This window comes from Pleuronectes platessa, chromosome 16, assembly GCF_947347685.1.
Source record: "Pleuronectes platessa chromosome 16, fPlePla1.1, whole genome shotgun sequence".
NCBI lineage: Eukaryota > Metazoa > Chordata > Actinopteri > Pleuronectiformes > Pleuronectidae > Pleuronectes > Pleuronectes platessa.
In genome coordinates, this window is record NC_070641.1 from 9,564,389 (window position 1) to 9,589,542 (window position 25,154).

The 25,154-nt window shown below is 42.0% G+C and overlaps 1 protein-coding gene across 2 annotated transcripts in view; it reads left to right on the plus strand.

Moving 5' to 3' along the window:
- Positions 1–24,263, plus strand: part of asic2 (acid-sensing (proton-gated) ion channel 2) — a 409,791-nt gene extending 385,528 nt beyond the window's left edge. For both annotated transcript variants that reach the window (XM_053443255.1, XM_053443254.1), the window contains exons 3-10: positions 6,229–6,356; positions 11,679–11,829; positions 12,171–12,227; positions 16,800–16,953; positions 17,949–18,040; positions 18,780–18,859; positions 19,435–19,503; positions 21,464–24,263. In XM_053443255.1, the coding sequence (XP_053299230.1) occupies positions 6,229–6,356; positions 11,679–11,829; positions 12,171–12,227; positions 16,800–16,953; positions 17,949–18,040; positions 18,780–18,859; positions 19,435–19,503; positions 21,464–21,565 (833 nt within the window). In that variant the 3' untranslated portion in view covers positions 21,566–24,263. The remainder of the gene's footprint in view (positions 1–6,228; positions 6,357–11,678; positions 11,830–12,170; positions 12,228–16,799; positions 16,954–17,948; positions 18,041–18,779; positions 18,860–19,434; positions 19,504–21,463) is intronic.
- Positions 24,264–25,154: the final 891 nt, after the last annotated feature.

A 25,154-nucleotide genomic window follows, 5' to 3' on the forward strand; every position in this document is an offset into this window, starting at 1 on the left:
GATTAGTAGATAGACGAAGGGCTGGAAAGTGTAACCGCTGGTTTCACAGACGCCTGCTTCATACTGTATATGTGAAAACATGTTGCCTCCATCATCAGACTTGTTTTTGTCATTTCTAATTTCTAATTTAAGAAATGCTCTGAATTGAAAATGAAAAAAACAAGAACAGACTAACAGTTTTTAGAAAGCGATAATTAGTTTTTCGCATCTGTGAGTTTAGCATACAGACTTTCCAATATTGAATTTTTTTAATAATTAGTTCAACTTCTGCCACAGACTGTCCTCTCCTGATAAGTTATCTGCAGTTTAGGAATTGGAAAAGGCCTTTTTTCCAATATCAGATTCTTCAAGCAGTCTTGATCAAAGTGGCCTGTTTACTCTGCATCCGCCATGTTTCCCTTCAGCAGCTGAGCTCCAAAATGTTTGCAGTGTGGCGGAGAGACCTTCAAACGATCCCCAGTCTATATGAAACTGTGATAACATTAAAGTCCAATTTCATCTTATATCAAAGTCTACCATAATATACACATATACTGCATACACACAGCATTTTTAATTATACACATGAGAGACTTTTGTCTTAGAGTAAATCGACTCTAAAACTGACATTTCAGAGTTCCTAAGCAATCAATTACATTGTGCTGCTCAGCCACTATGTCTATATGAACAATGTCAGTGATGGAGTGATTCAGGATGGGGGAGATATGCATAGAATTACAGTTTTATGGAACTCTTGTCATTTTTAAATCTCCTCTCTGAGAATGTGAGAGAGTTTTTTAATATCTCCCACTTTGCATGTTTCATTTCTCTTTTACCTGTAGATTGTAGTTTTTATTTTGCACTAAGGTTTATTTATTTTTTCTGTTTATATCTTTATGTATTTTTTTCACCTGAACAAATTCTGCCATGTTTTATTTGATTTACACCTGCAGCACTTTGTAGATAAACAGTGGTGGCGCTCATCACCAGTCTGTGCTTTCTGTAGCCTCATGTTAGGTTTCCCATCAATGTGCCATCTATCATCTCTGATCTCAGCTCCCACTTTATGTGGCAAACAAGCGACCAAAGCCTGACAAACATTTGAGTGCATTGCAAAAAATGAAAAAAATAAATCTTGCTGTGCCTGTGCACTCTTTGTGTGTGCCGTTATTAAATCAGGGAGCTGGTAAAGAGCACTCTGAGGAGCACCTGAAGGGGGCAGAAAGAGCTTTGTTCAGCAACATGCTAAACCAAGTGCGAAATGGAAGTTGAAAGTTCTTGATACTCTATCTTTTCTACTTGTCATCTCCTTTGTGCCCCTTGGTCAGTGTGTGCGTGTGCGCCTTTGTATGTGTGTGTGTGCGCGCTTCTGTGTGAATGTGTGTGTCAGTGTCACCAACACCTCAGTGGGTGAAGGGTGCACGGAGGCTAAATGGTAATTGTGCATACGTTATCTGAAATGCATCAAAAATCAATTGCCTCTGTTCAGGACATCTTGGTCCTCTGACACTTTGTCCAGAAATCCATGACAGTGATATTTTCAAAGGAGATTCAGCTGCAGTACCATGAGTGGCTCTAAGTCTCATCTGATGCTGTTTAGAGGAATTTTTTTCTTTTTTTTTTCTTGTTGTGAATTGTAAATCGTTCTCAGTGGCTGCACGAGTAAATTGCCATCCCACAGCGAACTTAAACTAATATTTTGTGCAAACAGGGACAGCACAACACTTTAGCTCAAAATGATGGATTAAGCTGAAATTGGTGTATATTTTTTGATAAGAAATGTGCCTGATGTATTTTTATCTGAAATAAAAATGGGGCAGCCTGTACCCTAAATATGCAGAGAATCACAGGGAATAGAGGAGCTGAAGTATTGAACATGACCTGTGTTATATATTTTGTTGAATTGTGTACTTACACTATCCAAAATGTTTCCAAACCAGTGATATCCCCATATTTATTTAAGTTTATGGGACGTTTTAGTCGCCTTTAATTTGTTTAATTGTGTCATATAAGCTTTTCCCATGGCTTTGACTGTCTCTGCTATAATGTCCGGGTCAAACGACCTATGATGTATGATGATTATTGATTTAGGCTTGCTGCACGTTCCGTTGCACAGGGGAACAAAGCCACATATGGGAAAATAAATTGTGGTGAAGGCAGCTTCCATCATCTCATTCAATTTTTAGGAGTGTGTTTCATCTAAATTGTACAAATGGTTGTTTTGTTTACCCTTGAATGGACCCTTTATTTTTAAATACTTTACATTTACATCGGTAGAGGGGCCTCTCTATGGAGGCTTGCATGTTTTTTACAGTAGCCCAGACTGGACAAACTAAACACCTTTTGTTTGTAGTTTTTAGGACAACTGAAGCTACCAAAAATTATCTTTCATGTTTGGAAGGGGAGGGTTAGGTGAGGGATATTCAGATTTAACTAAATTCTACAGACTGAACATTTAAATATTCTTGCATCTAAACTCATGCAGCCACAGACCAGTGAAAGCTCTTTGCACTGGTCGGTGATATCATCTCCCTCTCATTTTCCACAGTGTCAAATTGAAACAACTTGAGATGCTGAAGGAGGACGGCGGTGAAAACAGAACACCACCTGAATTCACTCAGGGCCACACAAAGCATAAGGATTCAAGTTATGTGCGTGGCTGCCGGTAGCATCCTAATTTCATCTGTGTCTCTTTCATTTTTGTCACTCTCCGTCAAAGGAGCGTGATAGTGCTGATGAAATACACAGTAACTACAGATCTGTGAAGCTTTGTTTGCTTTGTTCAGATACAGCAAACATGCTTATCCACGATGCTCTTGATCATTTTATGATAAGGAGAACTGAGCTGACTGGAGCCCAAACAAGCAGCGAGGTCCAATCTGTAACTCACACACACACACACGCGCGCACACATGCTCTCTCTCTCACACACACACGCTTCATTGTTTATTCAGACAGATGGATGCAGTGTGCAAACACAAACATTTCATTTTCACTCTCAGTAAGAGCTCATTGTCTCAAGTGTTGTGACTTGTTCAGTTTGAATTAATATCTTGCCCTATGAGATCAAGGTCTTCATCAGTCTCAATCCAGTTTCTCAATGTTTTCACATCTATCTATAACACCACCATCTATTACTTTATATGTTTGTATAATCACCTATTTGGTCACTTGACTCGTATATAGCAAGTGAGTGTATCCAAAGAATAGGCAGCTGAAACACAGTGCAGAAAAACATTATTGTGTTTAGCCACCTGCTCCCCTTGCACAGTACTCATTGTGAATCACACGATATTCACTCCCAATGCATATGGTGCTTTATCGTCTATTTGACCATAATTAGCTTAATGAGCATCATGCTCTACTGAAGACGACCTGAAACTAGCGATTTAGACCATAAACTCCTTAGAAGAACGTTGACTGATCATTAATCAAGTGACAAGTAGAGTAATTTTCTCAAAGACTTCTATTGAAACCCATCATTTATAACCAGTCGAGTGGCCCTCTGTTGGTCATTCAAGAGAATACTTGTTTGAGGCGCTTCCAGTTTGGCTTCACTTTCTGGGCCGAGAGACTACGACCATTTTAATGTACAGGCTATGGTTTTGGACTCATTGCCATACAAACCGAATCCCTCCACCTTCAGCTTGTTTATGACCGGACCTGATATTTCTAAAAGCAACAATCCGACATTAACACCCTCCTCCTGTAGTAATTGTCCATGTTTATGTAGATGAAAAAGGAAGCAGGGTTTGAACCTCTCCCTCAAATAATCTTTGTATTTACAGAACTACCTTTGTCATGAATTTCTCCAGTCTGAAACTGTGTACATCATATTTAAGTTCTTATAGTATATCATCCCTAGACACCATTTATCTAACATTAAATCCAACCGAGTTCAGCCAATATATTAACATATGGATGTTTGTGTTACAGCAAACAGTACAAATACACAACAGCAGAACAAATATAAACTTATTTTTGTTTAACAGGGAACAGTAGCTGTAATAAAGCTGCTGCTAAACAATTTTTTTTACATATGTTGAATTTTTGTAAATTTACACTAACCTTTGAGGTAAATGATAAAGATGATCTAAGTTTATCTTTTTTGTTATTCTTGACAAGGCCAAAACCAACAATAGATTTCTGTTTCTAACACATATTTTACATGCAGCCACAGCCTGACAGCTCACACCTCTTTCCTATAGAACACTACTGTCGTACAAACACACACTAAAGAAGCACACAGTTGCACTGGGCTACATCCCTTTATCACAATGAACAGTCCTTGTACTTAGAGTCTCTATTTTCCTTATGTGCAGCTTCAGGGATCCAGCTCCTTGTTTCCACTGTTTATTGTTAAATATAATGAAGGGATATATCACAGAGCACGACAATACAGCTTTTAAAATTAGTTGTTGGACAACTGTGGATAATTATGTATGATAGTTTTGCTACAGCTCTTTATGGAGCATTTTTCCAACAACTGCTATCAAGACATTCAGCTGTGATTTCCCTTTTACATGCCACAATAATACATTTATATATCCATGGACAAGAGGTAGAATTAATCGTCAATTGTTAAATTAGGGACACTCCTCTGTCTTTATGTGTAGTTTTAGTGCAGGGGAGTGTTTCAAGGTTTAGTCAGGACCTTTTGTGAACATTCAGACAGAAGGGAACCCTGCACTTAGACAACACAGGGGGCTGCGCTGAAGGGAGCGTGGCACAGCATTGACCCAAGTATTCAAGTATTAACGCAAATTAATTTTGTTAACATCATTATGAGTTTAGTTAATCTCTTTTTACAGCATCAAACCACAAATCTAGAGAAATTACCTGTTCGGCTCAATAGTATCAAATCCCTGCACCTTATAATGGAAATTCTTCCCAGAAGATTGGAAGCTGTATTAGATATAGGATAAAGTCAAGAGATTGAAATAAGATTTTTAACAATACTAAGTCATACAATATATAATACTCCTTCAAATATTGAGGTGCAGTTTCCTTATTGTGTGGGAAAGAACGTGTATTTCCGAACCACACAAAAAAGGTAATAGCTTTTTAATGGTACAATGGTCACATAAAAAATGACAAGTTCGAGCTGGACAGTGTCGGCCGAGACATAAAGGACATAAAACGTGTCAGACACATACAAGTACAAGACCTTCACTGGATGGAATATGATGCTATATATTATAGGACATAACATACACTTTACAGGATTGGACACAAAAAGATGATTTAAGTCTTACACACGCACGCACGCACAGACACACACAGACACACACACATACACATCAATACACAGTCTCTTTCTATCTCTCTGTCTGTCTCTCTTTCTCGAAATGGCACACCTTTATGCACACACTTTCAGTTAGCTTACTAATATACAGTTATACCATGTCTCTCGCGAAGCCAATGTTTCGTTGTCAATCTTTTAACCTCTCACAAGCAAGCAATCACACACACACACACACACACACACACTTTACTGTTGCGTACTGATGATCCTTTCAAAACCGAAGATAACACACAACCAAAGGAAGAGCGTTGGATCACTTCATCTCTTCCTTAATATGAATGCATCCTAGCTGTTGCCACATCAGTCGCTGCTGATGTTTGATTGATGAGCCAATCACAGCAGGGGGTGTGTGTGTGTGTGTGCAGGGCGGCCTGAGGAGTCAGGCCCAGTCAGCTGGCAGTAGAAAACCTCGACTCAATGTCCGAGAGCAAACTGCAGAGTGTGAGGACATGGAAAGAGAACTTTATCGATTTCACAAAGTCCATCCTCTCTTCTCTTATAAATGTTATGGGTCCTCTTGTCCTTGTCTCTCTCATTGTGTTTGTGTGTGTGTGTGTGGACGAGTGATCTGCATTGCTGGAAAGGGGTTGTTTCATCTATAGAGACAGCGCCAAGCCTTCTTCTCAACCAGCGTTCGATGTCAAGACAAATAGGACAGCACATCTCTGCCAGCGTGTTAAACTAAAGACAATCTTAAAAGTCCAAAGCCTGAAGTTCATCGCTAAAAGGTTGTTTCAAACAGGACACTCTGAGTCTGAACTCTCTGTCACATCATTTGTTGAGTGTCAAGTCTTTTTTTTCATGAGTATTTACTTTTTTCCCTGCTCCTCTGTTCCCTGAGCAGTTTATTTGAACCAGTCAAAAAGCCCAAAGACATTTTCTCTGTCTGTGTTATTGGTTGAATAAATCAGCTTACTGGGACTTCCCATCTGTCTTTCTTGCAGAGGATACAGCCTTCGAGGCAGGTGTGCGGGTGCAGATCCACAGCCAGGCTGAGCCCCCCTTTGTTCACGAGCTAGGCTTCGGCGTGGCCCCCGGATTCCAGACTTTTGTCGCCACACAGGAGCAGAGGGTAGGTGTTATTTACTTCCACTGATTTACACTTTGTTTTAAAATCATCTGTCTTCCTTGTGTTGTTTTTTCTTTCTAATGCGCATGTCGGGCTTATTGCTTCGAGATCAAAAGAAATAAGTGATTGTTTTTTTTGTTGTGTGTGTGTGTGTAGCCTTTTTCAGACATGACCTGGGGGTAATGTCCACTGTTTACACGCAGTTTGCCTTTCACACATGTACAACGCAGCGGGACACAGATGCAAGGCTTCAGCGGGAGATCCCCTGCTGGGTTCAGACATATACTTCTCCTAGATATCTACGGACATTATACCAGGAAGCCGAGAAAGTCTGAGTGTCTCACTTGGACATTTGCTTTTACACATGCATCTCCTCTGGAGAAAATAAGGAGGTGTGTGTGTGTGTGTGTGTGTGTGTGTGTGTGTGTGTGTGTGTGTGTGTGTGTGTGTGTGTGTGTGTGTGTGTGTGTGTGTGTGTGTGTGTGTGTGTGTGTGTGTGTGTGTGTGTGTGTGTGTGTGTGTGTGTGTGTGTGTGTATCTGGATAATTCTATGGCTGCATGTGATTTTCAATTCCCTCCTGTCCCTCGACTGGCCTCTTTGGTCTCTTGGTGATTGTTGTCTGTGGCTTTGACCTTGCTGGTAGAGAGGTGCTTCGCTCCGACTCAGCCCCACTCAATCACAGTGAAGCTTTGCTCCATCACATAAGGACTCCAGCACCTTTCACTCATCGTCGCTGGGTAGTTTTTCACTTCTCTCTCGTTTCCGCTCTTTACCTGAGTTGAACGAACCACAACCCAGATAAATGTTTTTGTGTTGTGACCCCACTCAGTCGTGTCAGTTACCAATCTATTTCTTTTAAGTGATTTGTTTATTCTCTGTCATCGTCTCATTGTTTTGTCTCTATTTCTCTATTGTTCATTCTGTTCGTCTCTTTCGGTTTTTTCTACCACCACGTGAAACTTTTGAAAATGCATCATCTGTCTCAGTGGCAGTGGGAGATGGGACTGGGTTGCCCTTCTCGAAACAGATGAATTTCTGTTTAGATAGATTTGTTCCCTTCTAATTTTTAAGACGGCCTCTGTTTTTGGAATATCAATGATATTTGTTTTCTTTAGGCTGTCAGTCACATATCTCATTTTCTTTTTGGCCACTTGCAGCAGAAACGAGCCGGGAAACAAACGCTGACATTTTGCCACCTTTTAGGATGATAAAGGGAAATTGTAGATAAAAACTTGTCTATTTACTCATGCAGCAGATACTGAGTAATGTTGCCGTTGGTTTGAAGTTCTGTTTCTGACAAAATTGCAATATTCACTTTTTTCGGGGCAGTGTAGGTCTCCACTAAAGCTGCAGCACAATTAAATAGCATGTGCACAAACCTGCAAATGTCCCTCCAGTCCAGTTCGAGGGTACAATGGTGTTACCCCTTCTTATATCACTAATGTCCTGAATCCATATTTTGCCCCATGTCATTTAGGTCGTCCTCACAATTATAAGTCATTATTTCTCGTCTACAGCTGAAGGTGTCCTGGTTTTTTTCTGCTGCTGGTCCCAAGCTCTGTAACAGTCTTCTGTCCCACATTAGATTTTGACCCACCATTGAAGATGTCAATCCAATTTAAAGACCTACCTTTTTAATCTGGCTTATAATTTGCGCTGATTCTATTATCTATTAGCTATAGTCGTAGTTTAGTTTCTCTCACTCTCACTGTATACAAAGATGGACAAAGTTGATCACCCCCTGGTGGCTGGATGGAGTTAAAGTCATAAACCGTGCCTCCACCATGTTAGTACATGGGACAAACCAAAATGTCAAAGAAATAAATTAATTTGTGTCAAAGAATGTTTATGTTCTTGTAACACTGATGTATGTTAATTTGTCATGTTTCAAGTTTTACTTAGTTATTATATTATAAGAACAAGGGTCAGATCTGAATGACAATGATTGATGGAGAGCGTCAATACTGCGCTCCACTCTACAATCACTGTGCAGACTCCAAGCAATGTTACAAGTTCAAGATGTCAGCAACATTTTCGATACAAAGGGGACTAAGCATGATTTCAGTTTTAAGTATGTAGGTCACAGTCGTCTGCTACTGGTAATCATTTTCAGATATTATATAAAAAGAAAACTTAACTGCCCATTATTGTGGTTGGGGATGAAAGAAAACAGATTTTCCCACTAGTTTGATAGTAGAAAAAGCCTTTTTCTTTTCCATGCAAACACTTAACACAGTTTTCTGAATGGCTTTATACAAAAAAGCACATGTAACAAAGACTGAGGACCAAGCTTCAGAAAAGAAAAATTTCACTGTGACAGAAGTAAAGTAGAATGAAAGAACAGATGATTTTCTAATTTGTGAGAGATTCAAACACATTTTGTGCGTCTTAATCATTGCTAATGTAAGTATATTAAATCTTGGCTTGCAGACCAGTCTCATGATTTCCCAGCTGAAACCTTGCCTCAGCACATCACAGCTCAGTGTGCTGCTGCAGTACAGAGAGTCACCCCAGCGGTATAGCAGGAAGGAGATGAGGAGACCTCTTCAGCGAGGGTTGGGCTTTGCGGGTAATGAGCCTCCAGGGTTTCTGTGTCCGCTCATCTGTCAGCCCAGTTCTGTGACTGGCAGGGTGAAGACAGGCCCTCGCCTGCCCGCCTGCTGTGAAAACACTGCCCGTCTCCACGGGGTCCACACAGCGGGACACACAGCAAATTTAGCTCGAGCAAATTAATGCAAGATCTGTGAGAGAACTCTGAAAAAAATCATCTTGCTGTGAGAAGTTCCCACCTTCAAGCTTCATCCACTGTAGAAACCCGTGGGTCACTTTAAAATGTGTCCAAGAACAATCAGGATAATGATTATATGGGTAGAGATTCCGGAGCGAAGACTGGGAATGAGACTACGCGGAGCATAAAAAAAAAAAAAAAACTGGTGATTAGTGGATCTTTAAAACAGATACGATACCATATGAGTCTGCCTTTGAAAAATGACTTTGACAAAGAGTTTCAATGAACTCATTTTTTCTGATAATATTGGGCCTAGATTAAAGCGGCTTAATCAAGTGAGCTGAAGGCACAAAGAGCACAGCCTACGGTTCGGGCTAAATGAGTCCTCACGCTCAGACAGCCGATTTTAAATTTAAGCTCTCCAGACATTGAAATTGCCCTTCTATTGACTTTTGACTTAAGCTAAAGGGGCACGGTGTTCCCTCAGCCAAGAAAGTCATTCCTCCAAAGGATGAAAAAAAGTCTTAACTATTCCATTATTCGTTTGCTGCATTTTGATTGAAGCTCAAAGTCTTTGTCTTTTCGTGCTATCCGTTAAAGGAATATTAAATAAGAAAATACAATATTTTTATTTTTCAATTGGACTTGCAATCTTAGGTACGAGGCTATATTTCTAGAAAGCATGTATGCATATAAATCTTATATGCAGCAAACGGCAGATGGAGAAGACTACGAAGACTAGAAACAGAAACCTGAGGCTTACAGCCCCCGATTTGTGTCCCTTGTCTGCAGGAGCTGCATATTCACACGTTGAATCTGTTTACAGAGACGAAATGCCGACCTTGCCTCTGTGCACTGATTTGATGTCGAGGCTCAGCTCCAACCCTGATTCTGAATTCAGCTCAACAAACCAGTATTAATACAACGATCTCATTAAAACCCAACCAGTTCAAATCCGACCTTCTTAAACCTATGCCCTTTTCCGACCTCATTCTAACGCCTAATTACAGCGTTGCTCTGCTACAACAGGGAGATGGAACATTGATTAATAGCATGCTGAGTGGGGAACAGGCCTCTGCTCTTATTAGACAGACCATACTCGGGTCAGCAGGTCTCATAGTGAAAACTGAGATTAAGCACCTCAGATTATCTGATTACAGAAAACTAATCAGATCTGGAATCAGCCATCTCCAGCTCTAATCAGACCTGAAGCTGAGGTGAGCCGAGGTTGTGAAGGTGATCTTTAAATGTTAAGGATAGCTGAGAAGCACCTTTCTTAAGTCCCTAATAAAATTAATAGCGTCTGCATGTTGGTATTCACTGCTTGCACTCGCTGCTGGCAGCAGTAAGGGCATGTTTGATTATCACAGGAGACATTGTAGCCATGTCCCAAAGTGGTCCTGACCCTCTGGAGCCTGTAATATGCAGCACACCAGATTTCTGTTGGGTTTGTATTTGAATTTACTGTCCTAAGTGTCTGGGAAGTGATTGTGTCTGCAGAGCTGCGGCATCCAACTCCCTCGAAGCAGAGATACAACATCGCCTGATAGTAGAGGGCAGGGTTTCAAATCCTGTCAGTGCTAACAAGCATATTGTGGCCAAATTTCACCTGGCAGGATGCTATGTTTTGCCTCGTCCAAAAAGGAATTGCTCTTTTGGCAGAGAAGGCAAAACTCACTCGGGATGCATTGTGATGACATTGAAGGGAACTGGGGGAATAGTGGATGATGGGTGATGGTAACAGAGAGCGCGGGCAGATAACGCGGCCCGTGTTGTGGAGCAGATGGGCCTTCACGCTGCTCCGCCTGGTGTCCCCCGTCCCTCATCTGCCGTCCCAGTCTTCAAAGCTGCAGGAGCAGGAGGAGACCATTTGGAGTTTTTCTTTTTGCTGTCACCGGATGCGGTGGGGTTTTTTTTCGACAGATTCTGGCGATCTGTTGAATAGTTTTTTGCGCCGCCTGGTTTGTTGTGAGGCTCTGCTGCTTCTCTGTACTGGCCAAGTTTCAATGACTGGGGAACATGTTTGGTTAAGCTGTTGTCAATCTGTCCCCATTTTGAATGTGATACATGGAATTTTTTTTGATTGGCTTTAAAAAAGTGAATGAATTACCCATTTCTTTACACAAATTCAAAACAACTTTATTTGTCCACGGAGGGAAATTCTAAATACTATTTTGGACTTTTGTTTTTTAATAGTTTTTGGCTATTTGATACAACTAAAACTGGTGCAGTAGCAGGTTGTTTGTCCATTATCTGTAGCACCAACCCTTATGAGGGTCATGGGGGGAGCTGAAGCGAGCTGTCATTGGATGATGAGGCCAGGTCGCCAGTATATCACAGGGCCAGCATACAGAGAAAAACAACCATTCACGCTCACTTTTACACTTCACTTTTGCTGTCCCTGTTGGTTCCCAATCATTCCTCGATAGACATGCAGGTCAACAAAGGTGTTGTGTTGCCCTCTGTGTCTTACAAATCTTAGATTTAATTTCAGGACTCTGCAGAAACCCTGGTATGAGTGTGTTTCAGGAAAAACTAGCTGCACTCTTTCTTCCCCATGGCCCAACTGACCAATCACCTCCTCTCTACTCTGTAGCTGACCTACCTGCCTCCCCCGTGGGGAGAGTGCGAGTCGAAGGCCCTGGAGTCTGGCTTTTTCCAGGTCTACAGTGTAACCGCCTGCAGGATTGACTGTGAAACCCGCTACATTGTGGAGAACTGCAACTGCAGGATGGTGCACATGCCCGGTGAGAATCACTGCTGCTGCTCCGACCCCGGCCTTCGGTTGTGTATTGAACATGCATTCATCAACAGAGTTTTTTAGCAAGGTTGCAGTATTGTTTGTGAAATTAAATGGCATTAAGAGGCCTGGTATTGAAATGACCAGTCAATACTGGATGTTAGGTGTTGCCATTTTTTAAAAGTCCTGGGATTTTAATGCGTCTGGCAGGAAAGGGGTGCTGCACCTTGTTCTAAATTCATCGAACTGTTTACACTTTATTTGTAGAGTCGACTAAGAACATTAATGTTTAATCGCTGCCACTGACCAGTTTCCTTCTCTAATCCAATTCATTCAAACTGTTCCCAGGTAATGCTCCATACTGCACGCCTGAACAGTACAAAGACTGTGCTGAGCCTGCCCTTGGTAAGTCTGCATAGACACATATCTCCTATATTCTGGTTCACATATCCTTATTTGCAGAGGAAAGGGATTATTTCTTTAATGCTAAACCTGCTTTAAAGATGAGCAACCCCGGAGAGTATTTGAAGCTTTATGGGGCTCAACTTGGAGCAGATAGAATACATCAGCATGAATTCCAAAGCACTGTAGTAAGAAAATGATTTACTCTGGGAGCGCGATATAGGGTTCCGCCTGTGACTGGACTTTTTTTTAAATGCAACCTGAAAGCTCTGCAGTCACACAACAGGTCTTTGAGAAGATTCAGTGCAAGTGTCACTTGTAAAAAGTTTTGATTTATCGAGAGAATCATCTCAGTTTGACCTCTTTTGTGTGTGGAGGCCTCCTCAAGTCACTGACCAGCATCAAAACAGATAGGAAGTGCAGAGGGTTCAATTGAATGGATGGATAGTCAGATAGATGAAAGGTCATATTTCCTGCATTAGCCGTGAACTTGACTCATTCCTCCCCAATTAAATGAACTGTGTCGGTTTGATTGAATGTTAGCTCGTCAAACCGTGTGGAGGTTTCGTAACATTTTGAGTTTTGACTTTTTATGAAACAGTTGTAATGGTTTTAATTTTACTTTTCTTCCAAAAAATGTCATAAATCAAGGGTTCAGCTTCTAAAGCAGTAAAGTGGCAGGCGGACTTAAGCTGTAACCTTGCAGCACAATATTTGCATGATAAATAATGGTTTTGTGATGCAAGATAGAGAATGTAAAAATGTTCTTCTTTACTTATGCTTTTTACACTGCGTAAAGGAGGTCACAGCGTACTTATGGTGGCTCCTCCGAAACTGAACCACAAATTGAGGTGGAGATACAGTACGACGCCAGTATAGCAGCAACTGTGATTATTGTCTGTGGAGATAAAACAAGAGAACTACACCAATAAGAGGTTTTTAACACACCTTTAAACCCAATGGCTCGAATGAAATATACACTGATTAAACACAGTTAAAAGCCAGTGAATAAAAGTGGGTCTTAAGCTGCATCTTAAAAGCATCAACAAGCTCAGCCCCACTAATGGCCTCAGGCAGGTGATTTCAGAGCCGAGGAGCTGCTACAGAAAAGGTTCCTGTCCCTGACACAGCCAATATGCTGTGATGGGAGAGTCTGAGTCGTCTGGGGGTTCTGAAAGGGCTGCGAAGTCCTGAGATAAATGTAGGAGTCGAAATGGATCAAGAGGCGAATACAAAGAGGTCAGATTGTATTAGTGAGCAGCGGTGAAGCAACAGGGTTAAGACAAAGCACGCAATTTCCTGGGGCCCTGAGCTGAGAGGGGGCAGCTGAATACATTAGTGGGCAGCAATGACAAGTTTGTGAGATAGGAATTAGGTTTCTGTTGAAACTTAGATCAGCATCGACTATGTTCCTGTGGTTTGACGAAGGTGAAAAGTGGTCAGGCTGCAAAGAGTGGAATCCATGTCCTGTCCTCATTTTAGAGAAACATTTTGAACCAAACATCCTGTCAGATTAAAATCTCAGAGAGTCGAATTAGATCAGATTCTATTTTGGGAAATGAGGGGGCGCTGGATCATTTTTGAATCTGCATTTTTTGAGAAATAAGCGCCCATGGGCAGTGAAAAACATAAATAATACATTTATATATATAATTTCTGACCTTTATCAACTGTTGTCAGGAGGGAGTTAGAGGAGCATCAGGAAAACTTTCTCTCCTCCCACACCAGTCCTCTCTGCTCGGCCTCGTCCACTCCCCTCCCACCCTGAGGAAAATTAGTTGTGGAAAAACAGAAAAGGCACAAAAAGTGAAGTCAATAGCAGCAAAAGATTCATGCAATTAGCAACAAGGAAACAGACTCCCACACCGTAAGAGCGATCAGCGTAACTCACAGAAGTATAAATGACATGCACTTAAAACCACGCGTTCTTCTGTATGATGCGGGAGGAGCGTATACCGGCTTCCCTCACACACTTCGTTTCCTCGTCTCTCGCCTTTAATTGGTTCCATCGTTGGAACAGCGTGGCTCTCACATGCTCAACACAATGCAAACACACACACACACACACACACACACACACACACACACACAGCTTGGATCATTGAATGCAAATTAATTCTTGTTTTAAATCCAGTGCCAATTTGCTACACCCATCAGAGGAGGTTTCACACAGCAAAGTTTGATAGGAGTGGGTTTATATTTCTCTTGCTGCAACTGTGTCACTCAAGTTTTGTAGACCCCTCTGGAAATATGTTTTAATAGTAGACAGCTGCATGGGTTCTTTTGAAGGAAAAAAAGTTGCTTTTGAGGAAACGGAGACGGGATTATTTCCGATATCTGTTGGAGCTGCTGAAAAATTATCCATCCTGCCAAAACCATCTTAAAGTGACTATATCAGTTGTTTTTCTATCAGAAAGTTGTCTTATTTATACTTTCAAGCAGCAGTAACATTTAATTAACCATTAACATTAAGAAAAGTATGAAACTCATAAGGAAGCTACGTCTTACGGTAATTTTCTTTTGGATTTGAGTGTATCTGAGAGGGAATGAGTTAGAGAGGTGAACAAAGGCGTTGAGATTAGAGAAAGAAATCAATCATTTGAATGCGCGTGGCCCTGCTCCCTTGCATCCAATAACTTCTCATTTGAATAAAAAAAGAGACCACTGAGAAGTCATATTGAATTTCCTCTTGCAATTACGTGAGCGTGTGGCCCTGCCGGCTATTAGTGCACCGTGGGGGATGGCTGCCTCGTGCTCTCTGATCTGCAGGTTTGCCACTGAGCAGCCTCACTGAGGAATAAGGCTGATAACATTTACTTCTCTACAGCTCTGCCATTCTGAGAATACAGGCTCCGTTCTAGGAAGATTTAAAATTTGGAGTCCAAAGAAAGAAGGTTTTTTTTCTTTTTTCTTTTTGCACTGGGAAATAAATTGAAAATGAATTCAACTCTGGAACTTCAAAAATTTAGCTCAGACAAGTTATTTGCGAGAAGGGTGAGCATCCTTGGTGTCAGAGAAGCTTTTGATGGAGCTGTGTTTGAAAAGCTTGTGTCGCTTAATATTACCGTCAGTGCGTGAGGGTCGGCGTTATAGAGGAGGCTGTGGGCTTAAGACGAAATCATCTCTCTGTGAGTCAGGCTGTCAAAGCAGAGCTGGGAATAGAGCTTGGCGTTTCTGCACCAGGACTTTGTCTGTGTCAGGGTAAAGGCTGTGCTACAGATGCCGCTGGAGGGCATGTTTGTAGTCGGTGCCTTTACATCCTCTCCTCTGAGACATCGACGATGACATGGACTTCTACTGTCGTCAGAGCCTGTATGGAGTAAACATCTACATGACTCAACGCGCACAGGCGGTGGGTTATCTGTAGCCCCGTGTTTTTAGGTATAGTGTGTGTACTCACACAGCAAGAATAAGTTGGGTCTCAGAAAAAGCATTCCTGATGCTCTCAGCACAAAACTGTTATAGATTGAGTGAAATAAGCGTTAATGAGCATTGAACAGGCATTGGCACTTACAGTTTATAGCTTCTACAAAGATGTTGCTGATTAAACTGATGAATGGAGCTGTGTCTTTCTTTAACCAGTGTCCCAATTTGAAAGCCTGATTTAGCTTGGTTTTCTATGAACTGCATGACTTTATGTGAAAGCCCTAGTGCATCTTCCAATACAAAGTGACTTCTAATTTTTGAATATAATATATGAAAGAGATATTTTAGAATCTGAAACCAGCAACTCTTTGGCATGTTTGCTTGATAAATGACTTAACAAACAGCTTGTTCGTTTATTCATCGTGATTGCATTTAAATTATAGATCAATTATATTTATTTATATTTATAATATATTTTAATTCTCTTACATTTTAAACGCAAGAAAGCATATAGGGACTCTACCATTTACCATTGTGTATATTCATTTATCTTATTGAATTTTTGACCCAAGTTTAAAATGTATTGAAATATCAAAAGAGCTCATGATGGTTGGAAAGGTGGTGCAGTGATTAGCACTGTCATCTCACAGTAAGAAGTTTCCCTGTTTAAATCCTGTGTGATAGCATCATTTATTTTATACAAGCGGACTTTACCTAATTTGATCCATTTCATAGATTACACTTACATCTTCTTTATTTTTGATATATGGATTGTTGAGACGACACACTAATTTGTATTGCATCTGCTCAGTCTGCCCAGAGATGATCCCAATAAAAATGATCCAAATACAAAACCAGACTTTTGTTTGACGACCTTGTTGCAGTGCTGAAGCCCTCAGTCAAACAAGGTTTCCAGTTTTCAGCAAATATTCACTCTCATCAGTAGACAGAGCCTTAGGAATCACACCTCCAATAGTATTTCTTATTAGAGACTTTATTAGGGAACTGTGTGGGAAATAAACAACCCATCTGGTTTATTTACTGCCCTTAAACTGGTTGTCTCAGTATATCTGGGTCTCTGTAAGTGGAAGTCTCACTTTGTATCTAAAAGAGCATCTCTCCCTGGTCACCCCCATCCACCCACGTCCCGGTCCATTCTCCCTCTGATTCTACACCCGTCCCCTCTCCATCACCCTCTCCTGCGTGTAGCTAAACTGTCGGCCGTGGAGAGCAGTAACTGCTTGTGTAGGACGCCGTGCAACATGACCCGCTACAACAAAGAGCTGTCCATGGTCAAAATCCCCAGCAAGACCTCGGCCCGCTACCTGCAGAAGAAGTTTAACAAGACGGAGAAGTACATCACGTGAGTAGCTGACCTTCCTCGTCTCCTCGTTGTTACGTTTGTTCCTCCTGCAGGCTCGGCAAGAGACAAATATAGAGATTATCTGTTTACATTGATTGAATGATAAATAAGTACTTTTGCCATAATATGACATAAATCTACTAAATTGATTGAAACCTTGAAAATGACAATTTTACGTACATTTAGTTTAAATTTATGAAAAACTGATATGCAAAGACTCTTATTAGGTTTTATCATAAGTTTCTGGCCATAAAAAGAATAAAAGACAGCTGATACAGGTAAAATACCAGAATAATCAGTTCCTGCAATCCTTGTTATAAGACGGCAATGAGAATGTAACCTCCTTGGTGAAGGTATAGCCACTGTGTGTAGGTGGATCAGGTCAAATCTGTGGCCGGACTTTTGTTTCATGAAACAGCGGTAGAGTACATTCATCCACCATCAATGCACAAAGGCAGGCGAACACATTTACATCAATCATCATCATGTTCAGCAAGTTCCATTTTAATTCCACTTAACCTGACAGGCATTAAAAGGGAAATACATGCCATCGCGACACAGGGGGTATTCTGCTTCGGCATCCGGCTCAGAGGCTGCTCCCTGCACAGCACTCACCGCTGCGCCTCACGGTGATGGAGGAACGCCAATGTCAGAGTTACACCCCCCAGTTTCTACAGCCGTTTATCCAGCTGGCCTTCGATTATTGTGTCAAGAGAGTTAGTGGTGATAAGAGCGTACAGCGATTTCTATATAAAATATAAAATCATGAAAATCACGCAGCAGAGTTAATACATCAGTTCCCGCCTCTGTCTGCGGCACCCAGCTGCACCACCTCTCACCTTGATTGCGAGCGTGTCCACCTCCCACACAGGGGTCGGGCTTTCCCGCTTCTTTTCCGTTGTGTGGGAAATGGACGGGCCTGCTGCTGATTGATGATGCTGCTTCTCCAGTGATTGCCTTTGTGTGGGGTTCATTAATGTGATTGCCTTTTGCAGAGACAACATCTTGGTGCTGGACGTGTTCTTTGAGGCTCTGAACTACGAGACCATCGAGCAGAAGAAAGCCTATGAGGTTGCAGGCTTGCTGGGTAGGTTTCACTAAGTGGAGGTTAGAGACAGCCATGTTGTTGTTTAATTTAATGCTCTGACTGCTGGGAAAGAGTCTTCCCCTGACCCACGGATGATTTCAAAGATAGTGTGAAAAGTAAAGAGAAACTTCAAATTCAGATCTGTGTTTTGAGCCATAAATGAGAGTATATGACTGCTCTTTGATGTTGGTTTTAATATCACATATTTGACCAAATTTACAAAAACGAAATGTACAGATTAATCATGACTCATAATGCCACCTAGTGTTTCAAATTGTCTTGGACCTTGCAGGGCCAATTCTTGCGTGGAGTCAGCTGCTGGGGACATCTCTAGGTCATGCGATTTTTATATATATTTAAACTTAACATCCTTTAATCAAAGATGGGCGTCCAGGTCACCGTTCTAACCCTTTAGCACAGTCGCCTGTTCCAGCAGTTAAAACCGTCCGGTACAACTAAGGTCAAGGCTGTCAGGCAACTCCTTTATTTCTATACAATAATTCTGTGTGTGCTGCTATTTTAATCGACGCCCATAGGTCGATGACCCTGTTAATTGCAAGATAACTGCTATGTATGGTATTTGCGTGTGTTTGTGTGGGTGTGCATTCTAAAGGACTTTTTTGAATTTCCAGGGAGAGACCGTTTTCCTTAACTATGCAGTTGTAGTCACTCAATTCACTTTTTTTTTTGTCTCTTTCTACTTCTCTCGTCATGTGACTGTGGGTGTGGCCCTCCACAGGTGACATTGGAGGTCAGATGGGTCTGTTCATTGGAGCCAGCATCCTCACCATCCTAGAGCTGTTCGACTATGCTTATGAGGTCGGTGTCTAATTGCAGTTGAAGCAGTTTCTCCCGTACATCCGCGCGTCTCCCTCCACACACTCATTGCCTTTTAATGTTTTCTAAAGTGAAATTAGATTTAGAGCATTGACCATGACATCTGACAACAGAAACATAATCACTGATCCAAAAAGCAGATAGTGTTAGATTTACTTCAGAGCTGACTGAGATGAAGGACCTGGTAATTGTACTTTTCAAACAATTTTGCACTTTAGAGTTTGTCACGCTGCTTTCAGCTGCACGGGACACACACATAACAGTCCATGCCTCCTGCAGGGTTGTCTGTGAAAAGCAATTTCACAGATTTTTTTTTTCTTTTTAATCGGGGTATTGGAGCAATACTGATAAGAAACCCTCATGTCCCTTAGAAAAGCAACTCCAAAGCAACTTTCAAAAGCTCTCATGCTGAAATAATTTCGCTAGTTTGTTGCCAAATTTGCCTCCTAATTACTTGCTTTGAAGCTCAATGTTCCTGTACAACCATTAATTGCAAGGCGAGTCTTCTTTAGCAGACTGAATGAAGTGCGGTCTGACGTTTATTCCATGTTCTACAGGTGGTAAAGGAAAGACTACTGGAGCTACTGAGTCGGGATGAGGAGGAGGAGAGTCATGCGGAGGATGTGGTAAGAGCGTCCTTTAACCCCATCACTTGTCAGTCTTCTCCGTAGAGTGCTCTGAGTTTGTGTAGCGTGTAGATTCACTCTGATCATGTTGGAGCTGTGGTATCGAGGTCCCGCCGATCCATTCACTCAACCAATCGTGAGTCAATCTCAGCTGTCCATCATGAGGTCTCGCACTCTTTTTAAAGCATCAAATATTTAATTAAATCCGAACTTGATATACTCTTGTACATACATAAGCGTGACAAAAATTACAGAAAGCATCTTTGAAAAAATATAAATTGACAAATACTTTGACTTTGCAGTTTGGTCCATGTCACATCCACTACCATGGAGGAGGCAGGGTTTATGACCTATATTGCAGCCAACCACCAGGGGGCCATCAAGATGCTTGGGCTTCACTTTTGAGGAGCTGTCATGTCGTCCATCTTTATAGTCGGTCAACGCTGTCGCTGCAGCATCAGCATGAATGAGCCACTGATGATGAATCATAAATGAAGTTAATAGAGGCACAGCTACTTAGCTCCGTCTGCACTTATACAATGCTTCATTTAAATTCAGTACAAAGGTTAGTCACTGATTATCCGGCCTATTATTATTTATCAGCTAAACCATCACATTTCCATTTAAATAAGTATCCGTTTACATTCAGACGAGTCACAACGTCTAAAACGCAAGAAGCTACGATTCCCTTATTAGCTGTGGGACTTTTATAGCCTGGATGCCAGACGAACTTAGCCCCGCCCACAACATTTTTGGTTGGGCAGTTCGGTCTGGAGTCGCTCCGTTGGGAAAAAATTATGCCCGACCGGGCCAATCAGATTGTCAGGGCGGGCTTTATACGATGATTGACAGATGATCAACGGTAACGTAATCAACCACGTCATCAAAGTGCCCTTGGGTTGAATTCGTTTTCAACAAACATGCCTGCCGCTGGCGAGCTGAGATGTGTAGATGCTGCCATTGAGTTTGTTTTAGAAGACATCGACAGCGCATTCATTTTGAAAGAGGAACACAGAACGTGGAGGCGATGCCAGAGCACCGCGCTAATCCCTATCGCCCCGGCGCTTGGCTGTTCACAACGGACACTGAAGCGACGCTGAACCGCCGGGCAGCGCTAATAATATCACCCGTTGATCCAGTAGATCGCTGCACGGCTTTGTGCCAGTCACACCGTAGGCTGAAGCACCGCGCTGCGCCAAGGCTGCCTCGCGGTGCTTCAGCCGCCGGTGTGACCGGCACAAAGTTTTAACATGGGAGTGGATGGGAGCCAGCTGTTATTTAAGGCTTGGCGCTGCGCTGAAGCGTCCGGTGTGAACCCGGCGTTAGTAAATAACTCACAATGCGTTGCTTAGCATACGTCACATACTACGTTGCTCTGATTGGTTGTAGGTCTATCCAATTGTGCGAAGAAGAATTTTGCTTCCTGGTCAGTTGAAATACGCCCCATAATCACAGCCCAATGGAGCGGTCTCAGACTCACATTCTGACTAGAATTGTGAGTCTGACAACGTCAGGCTAGGACTTTTATACAACCTGCTTCGCCTTGCCTGAATATATGACTCCATTAGAGTCTTGGTTTAAAAAAATGCAGTGGTGTAAATTAATCTCTAGAAGAAACTGAGTAAACTTTAATCCAAAAGTATTGAGCTCTGATAAAGCTCGAATGTTGAAAGAGAAGCCCCGAAGCTGCCGTTCATGCATTGATTGACCTTCAAGCAATCCCTCACTTTGTCATTAAATGTCAGTTTATCTCCGGTAAAAGTCAAAACGCTGCACAACAAAACATGACAGCTTTTCATTTTTCTGTGTGCCGACGGCTTCTTGTTTTCTCTTTTCTCTTTCTTTCTGTTCTCTTCATCCGTTTTGTTTAGTGCTGTGTAGCGAGTAAGTGGCTAACACAGCCGTCCCCACGTCTGAGAGTACTGAGCACTGTTTCAACTCTTTAAATCTTCTTCCTCAGAGTTCCTGTGACGCGGTGGCAAACCACTCAGAGTCCATCAGCCACACTGTGACGGTCCCGCTGCAGACGACGCTGGGCACCCTGGAGGAGATTGCCTGCTGAGGCCCTCCCCCTCCCCCCCAGAGCCACACATCCAGAGGCTGCCCCCACTGGGTGGCGCTGCATCCTCGCTTAGGGCACTATGCAGGGACCTAACAGGGGAGGGGAAGAGACAAATACAAGAACAGGGGTTGGTCTGGGGACGCCGCTGTGCTCTGTCACACCAACCTGTCTGAGGCACTAATGGGGATTAAGGAGCTGTTGGCTGGACTTATCAGCCCTCTCTGTCACCCTGTACTGGGCTGTAGTGGGAGGGTGGCCTCCACTATGCCAGACCTGCATGTGGTCTGAGTCTCAACATACACGCACACAGAAAATCACAGACTTGGTGGGGGACCTGCCCAAAAGAGGGCCCATCCCTGTGCAGCATATCTGTGTAACACATTCATATGTTGCTCAATGCCAAATGAACTGTACAAAGTTGGATTGGAACTGTCCAAAATGCATGCGTCGATCTACCTTGCTCTCTTTGCTGATGCATACGCTGGACTGCAGTGTTGCTTTACTGTACATGTGTGCCATTTGTCCCTCTGTCTGCAGGACAGGCTCGCGAAACGGGCCCTGGTCAGGCATCATCCTTCGAATGTACAGATTGAACACATGGTTGTTTAAAATCAAAGCTCAGAGGTGACAGCGCCGTCTCTGAAAATCGATTCTGAGGAACACGTTTCTTACTCTGCCATCTTGGGTTAGAAGGGACGTTTGAGGTCAGAGTGTAACTGAGGAATAAAACACTATCGTTTTGCTTTATTTACTGTAGATTGAACCATGAACATTTTTGCAGCCTGAATTTTTGCTTCTTTTTTTTCCACCTGTCTGTTTCAGTTAAATCAGTTTACTGAAGGCATGTTTGCTACATGACTCATTGGGTGTAAAGCTGCTCTACAGACACCTTTAAAGGATGTCATGCTTTCACTGTCAATTTATGTGAATAAATGACTTGTGGCTGCTGCCCCTCGCCACAGCAGCCAGCTGACAGACCCTGTCCACGCCTGGCATTAGCATGCGTCACCAGTGACCACTTGTGAACAGATCCCAGTCGAACACCTCTCTATATGCAAATAAACACGTATATCATTGCTGTATATGTTTCGCCAGTCTGACTATGACAGACAGGTCTGATGTCAATGTGTTTGTGTGTGTTTGTGTGTGTGTATGAGAGAATGTGGTGTATGTGTTTGTGTTACAAATTTAAATACAAAAAATCACTATGTTGGGGGTCAATGTAAATGGCCACTAATAAATCAATGTATAGGAAACCTAGTCAGTTGAGTAGTTGGTCCTTCAATGTGGCCCAGGACACAATTGTGTTGACGCTGCAAAAAGAATGTGGTCACAGGTGTCCCAGACCACTTCCGAATGGGATCTGAGTGATTGGTTCTCAAACGTGTCCTCAATTAATCTAAGGTGGGTTCACACCTATAACTTAGAGCTGTCCACTTGTGATCAGTTCACCCGCTCCTGAGACGGACGTTAATGCCAGGTCTGGACAGGGCACTGAAGTAGAATCTGAATTTATTTGCTGGCCAGACAGAGGTAGTAAATTAATGTATGCAGGTTGTCATAAACACATTATTTTATTAAGAGAATGTCAGGGTGATGTTTCAGACAGCTACTATAATTTTTATCAAGGATGGCAAAAAAAATTCTCAGCCAAAAATAACAACCTCCCTAGGCTTAATAATTAAAAAAAATATATATAAAAAAGCACTACGAGGAAGGTTCAGCCAGGAAACCTTGTTTTGTTTATTTTATTTTAAGATACGGGATCTGCTGTGTAGCGGTGTAAATATCTGTGTTTTTTCTCTCTCATGAAAGCGGGTACCACGCAGACATACCTGAATGCCAATTTTAAAGAACGTTGGTAAAACATCATCTCCGTGGCTGGAAGGGACGACTCATCTGTCACATGTTGTCATACTGTTACTCAATCTGCGACTCTCAGTGGGGGGGGGGGGATGTTGTGTAACGGGCCGTAGCATTATGGGGCAGGGCCGGGTCTAGACAGGCATGTATGAGGGGGCAGCCACAAATCTTGAGGGGGCATTGTGCCTAACCCTAACCCTAACCCTATTTAGTTTGAGGGGGCACAACATTTATTTGAGGGGGCCAGGCCCCCTCTTGCCCCTGCCTAGACCCGGCCCTGGGGTATAGTTGAATGTCATGCTAAAATTGAAGTACACACTCTGCTAAGAGCACCGGGCATATTTTTCAATGCAGGTCTAGCTCAACCTTCACTGTCCTCAGAAACAACAGTTACATGTATATATATATACTGTATGGCTTTACACCAAAAGCTAGTGTGAGACCATTTTGGACGATTAAGTGTTATCTGAGTTTTCTGTTTCTAGTCCATGATCATCCTCGCATGGTCTCTGTCATCTTGGTAATGTAATTACAGGTAGGAATGAATTCAAGTGCTTTGTGAGACTGTTTGGATCATGATTTCCCATCTGTGACTCAGCCTGCTGTCTCTGTGTATTATCTCATGTTGTGGCTTCAGACAAACAGGATCCTCAGCCAACCTGCAGAGGTGTGAGACAAGCGCGTCTCCTTTCTCTCGGCGGCAGAAACTCTGGCTGTTTCTTCTCTCTACTTTGGCTTCAATTGTTATCGCAGAACAGCATTTTCTCATTGTGTGATGCAGCATTCAGTGTGTGTTTTTAATGTGAAACAATTAAATGAAAAAAGTTGTTTTGCAGTGGTGGCAGTCCTGTCGTGGTGAGACATAGCGGGGCACATTTACTTCTCTGAAACATCTCAACAAAAAGGGAATTCAAAATGCTTTATATGATATGCACGATATATAAAAACATGTGGGGTTAAATAAAAACATTAAAAGAATTTTAAGTGAATTTATGAAATGGAAGAAAACAAGAGAAGATGAGAAAGTAGCCATAGGCTCAAACTACCGTGCAGAGATTTTTCACACACACAATTTAGCAGGTACGTTTAGCATGTTCACATCTTATTTCAGCACAGAGATTGTATATGAAGATGGACAATATGACAGCTCCCCAAAAGTGAAGCCAAAACATCTTAAATGCCCCCTGGTGGCCGGCTGCTTAAGTATTAGGAATATTTTTGATTTACTTTTACAGTGGAGATGTGTCATCCATCTTTATTTATTTATGGTGTAGCATGTGTACATTCATTTTCATTAGCCCTGGCACAACTGAGGCTGATGGGAATATCAAAAGTTTCACATCTATTTGGTCGTAAACAACAAATGATTAAAATTTGATTTAATTGTGGCTCTAGATGAAAAATCACCATGCAGATAGATTGATTAAGATTTAGTCAGGGCCGTAGAGGTGTACTTGCCAACAATCTACAATGACAAATAAGAATAAAAATATAAAAACAAATAAATTAAACAGAGTAAATGGGACCTAAAAGGGCACTCGGGAGAGTTCCTACCTCTGCCAAGGCCCAACAATCCCTTAATTAAACCACATTTAAATTCACTAGATCCATATTTTTATTTGGATCTAAAACCGATTAATCACACACATAAATACCGGTCCCTTAAACATGAGTTATACCTCAGGATCCATTAATTATTCTCTCAGAAATCAATGAAAATGTTGAA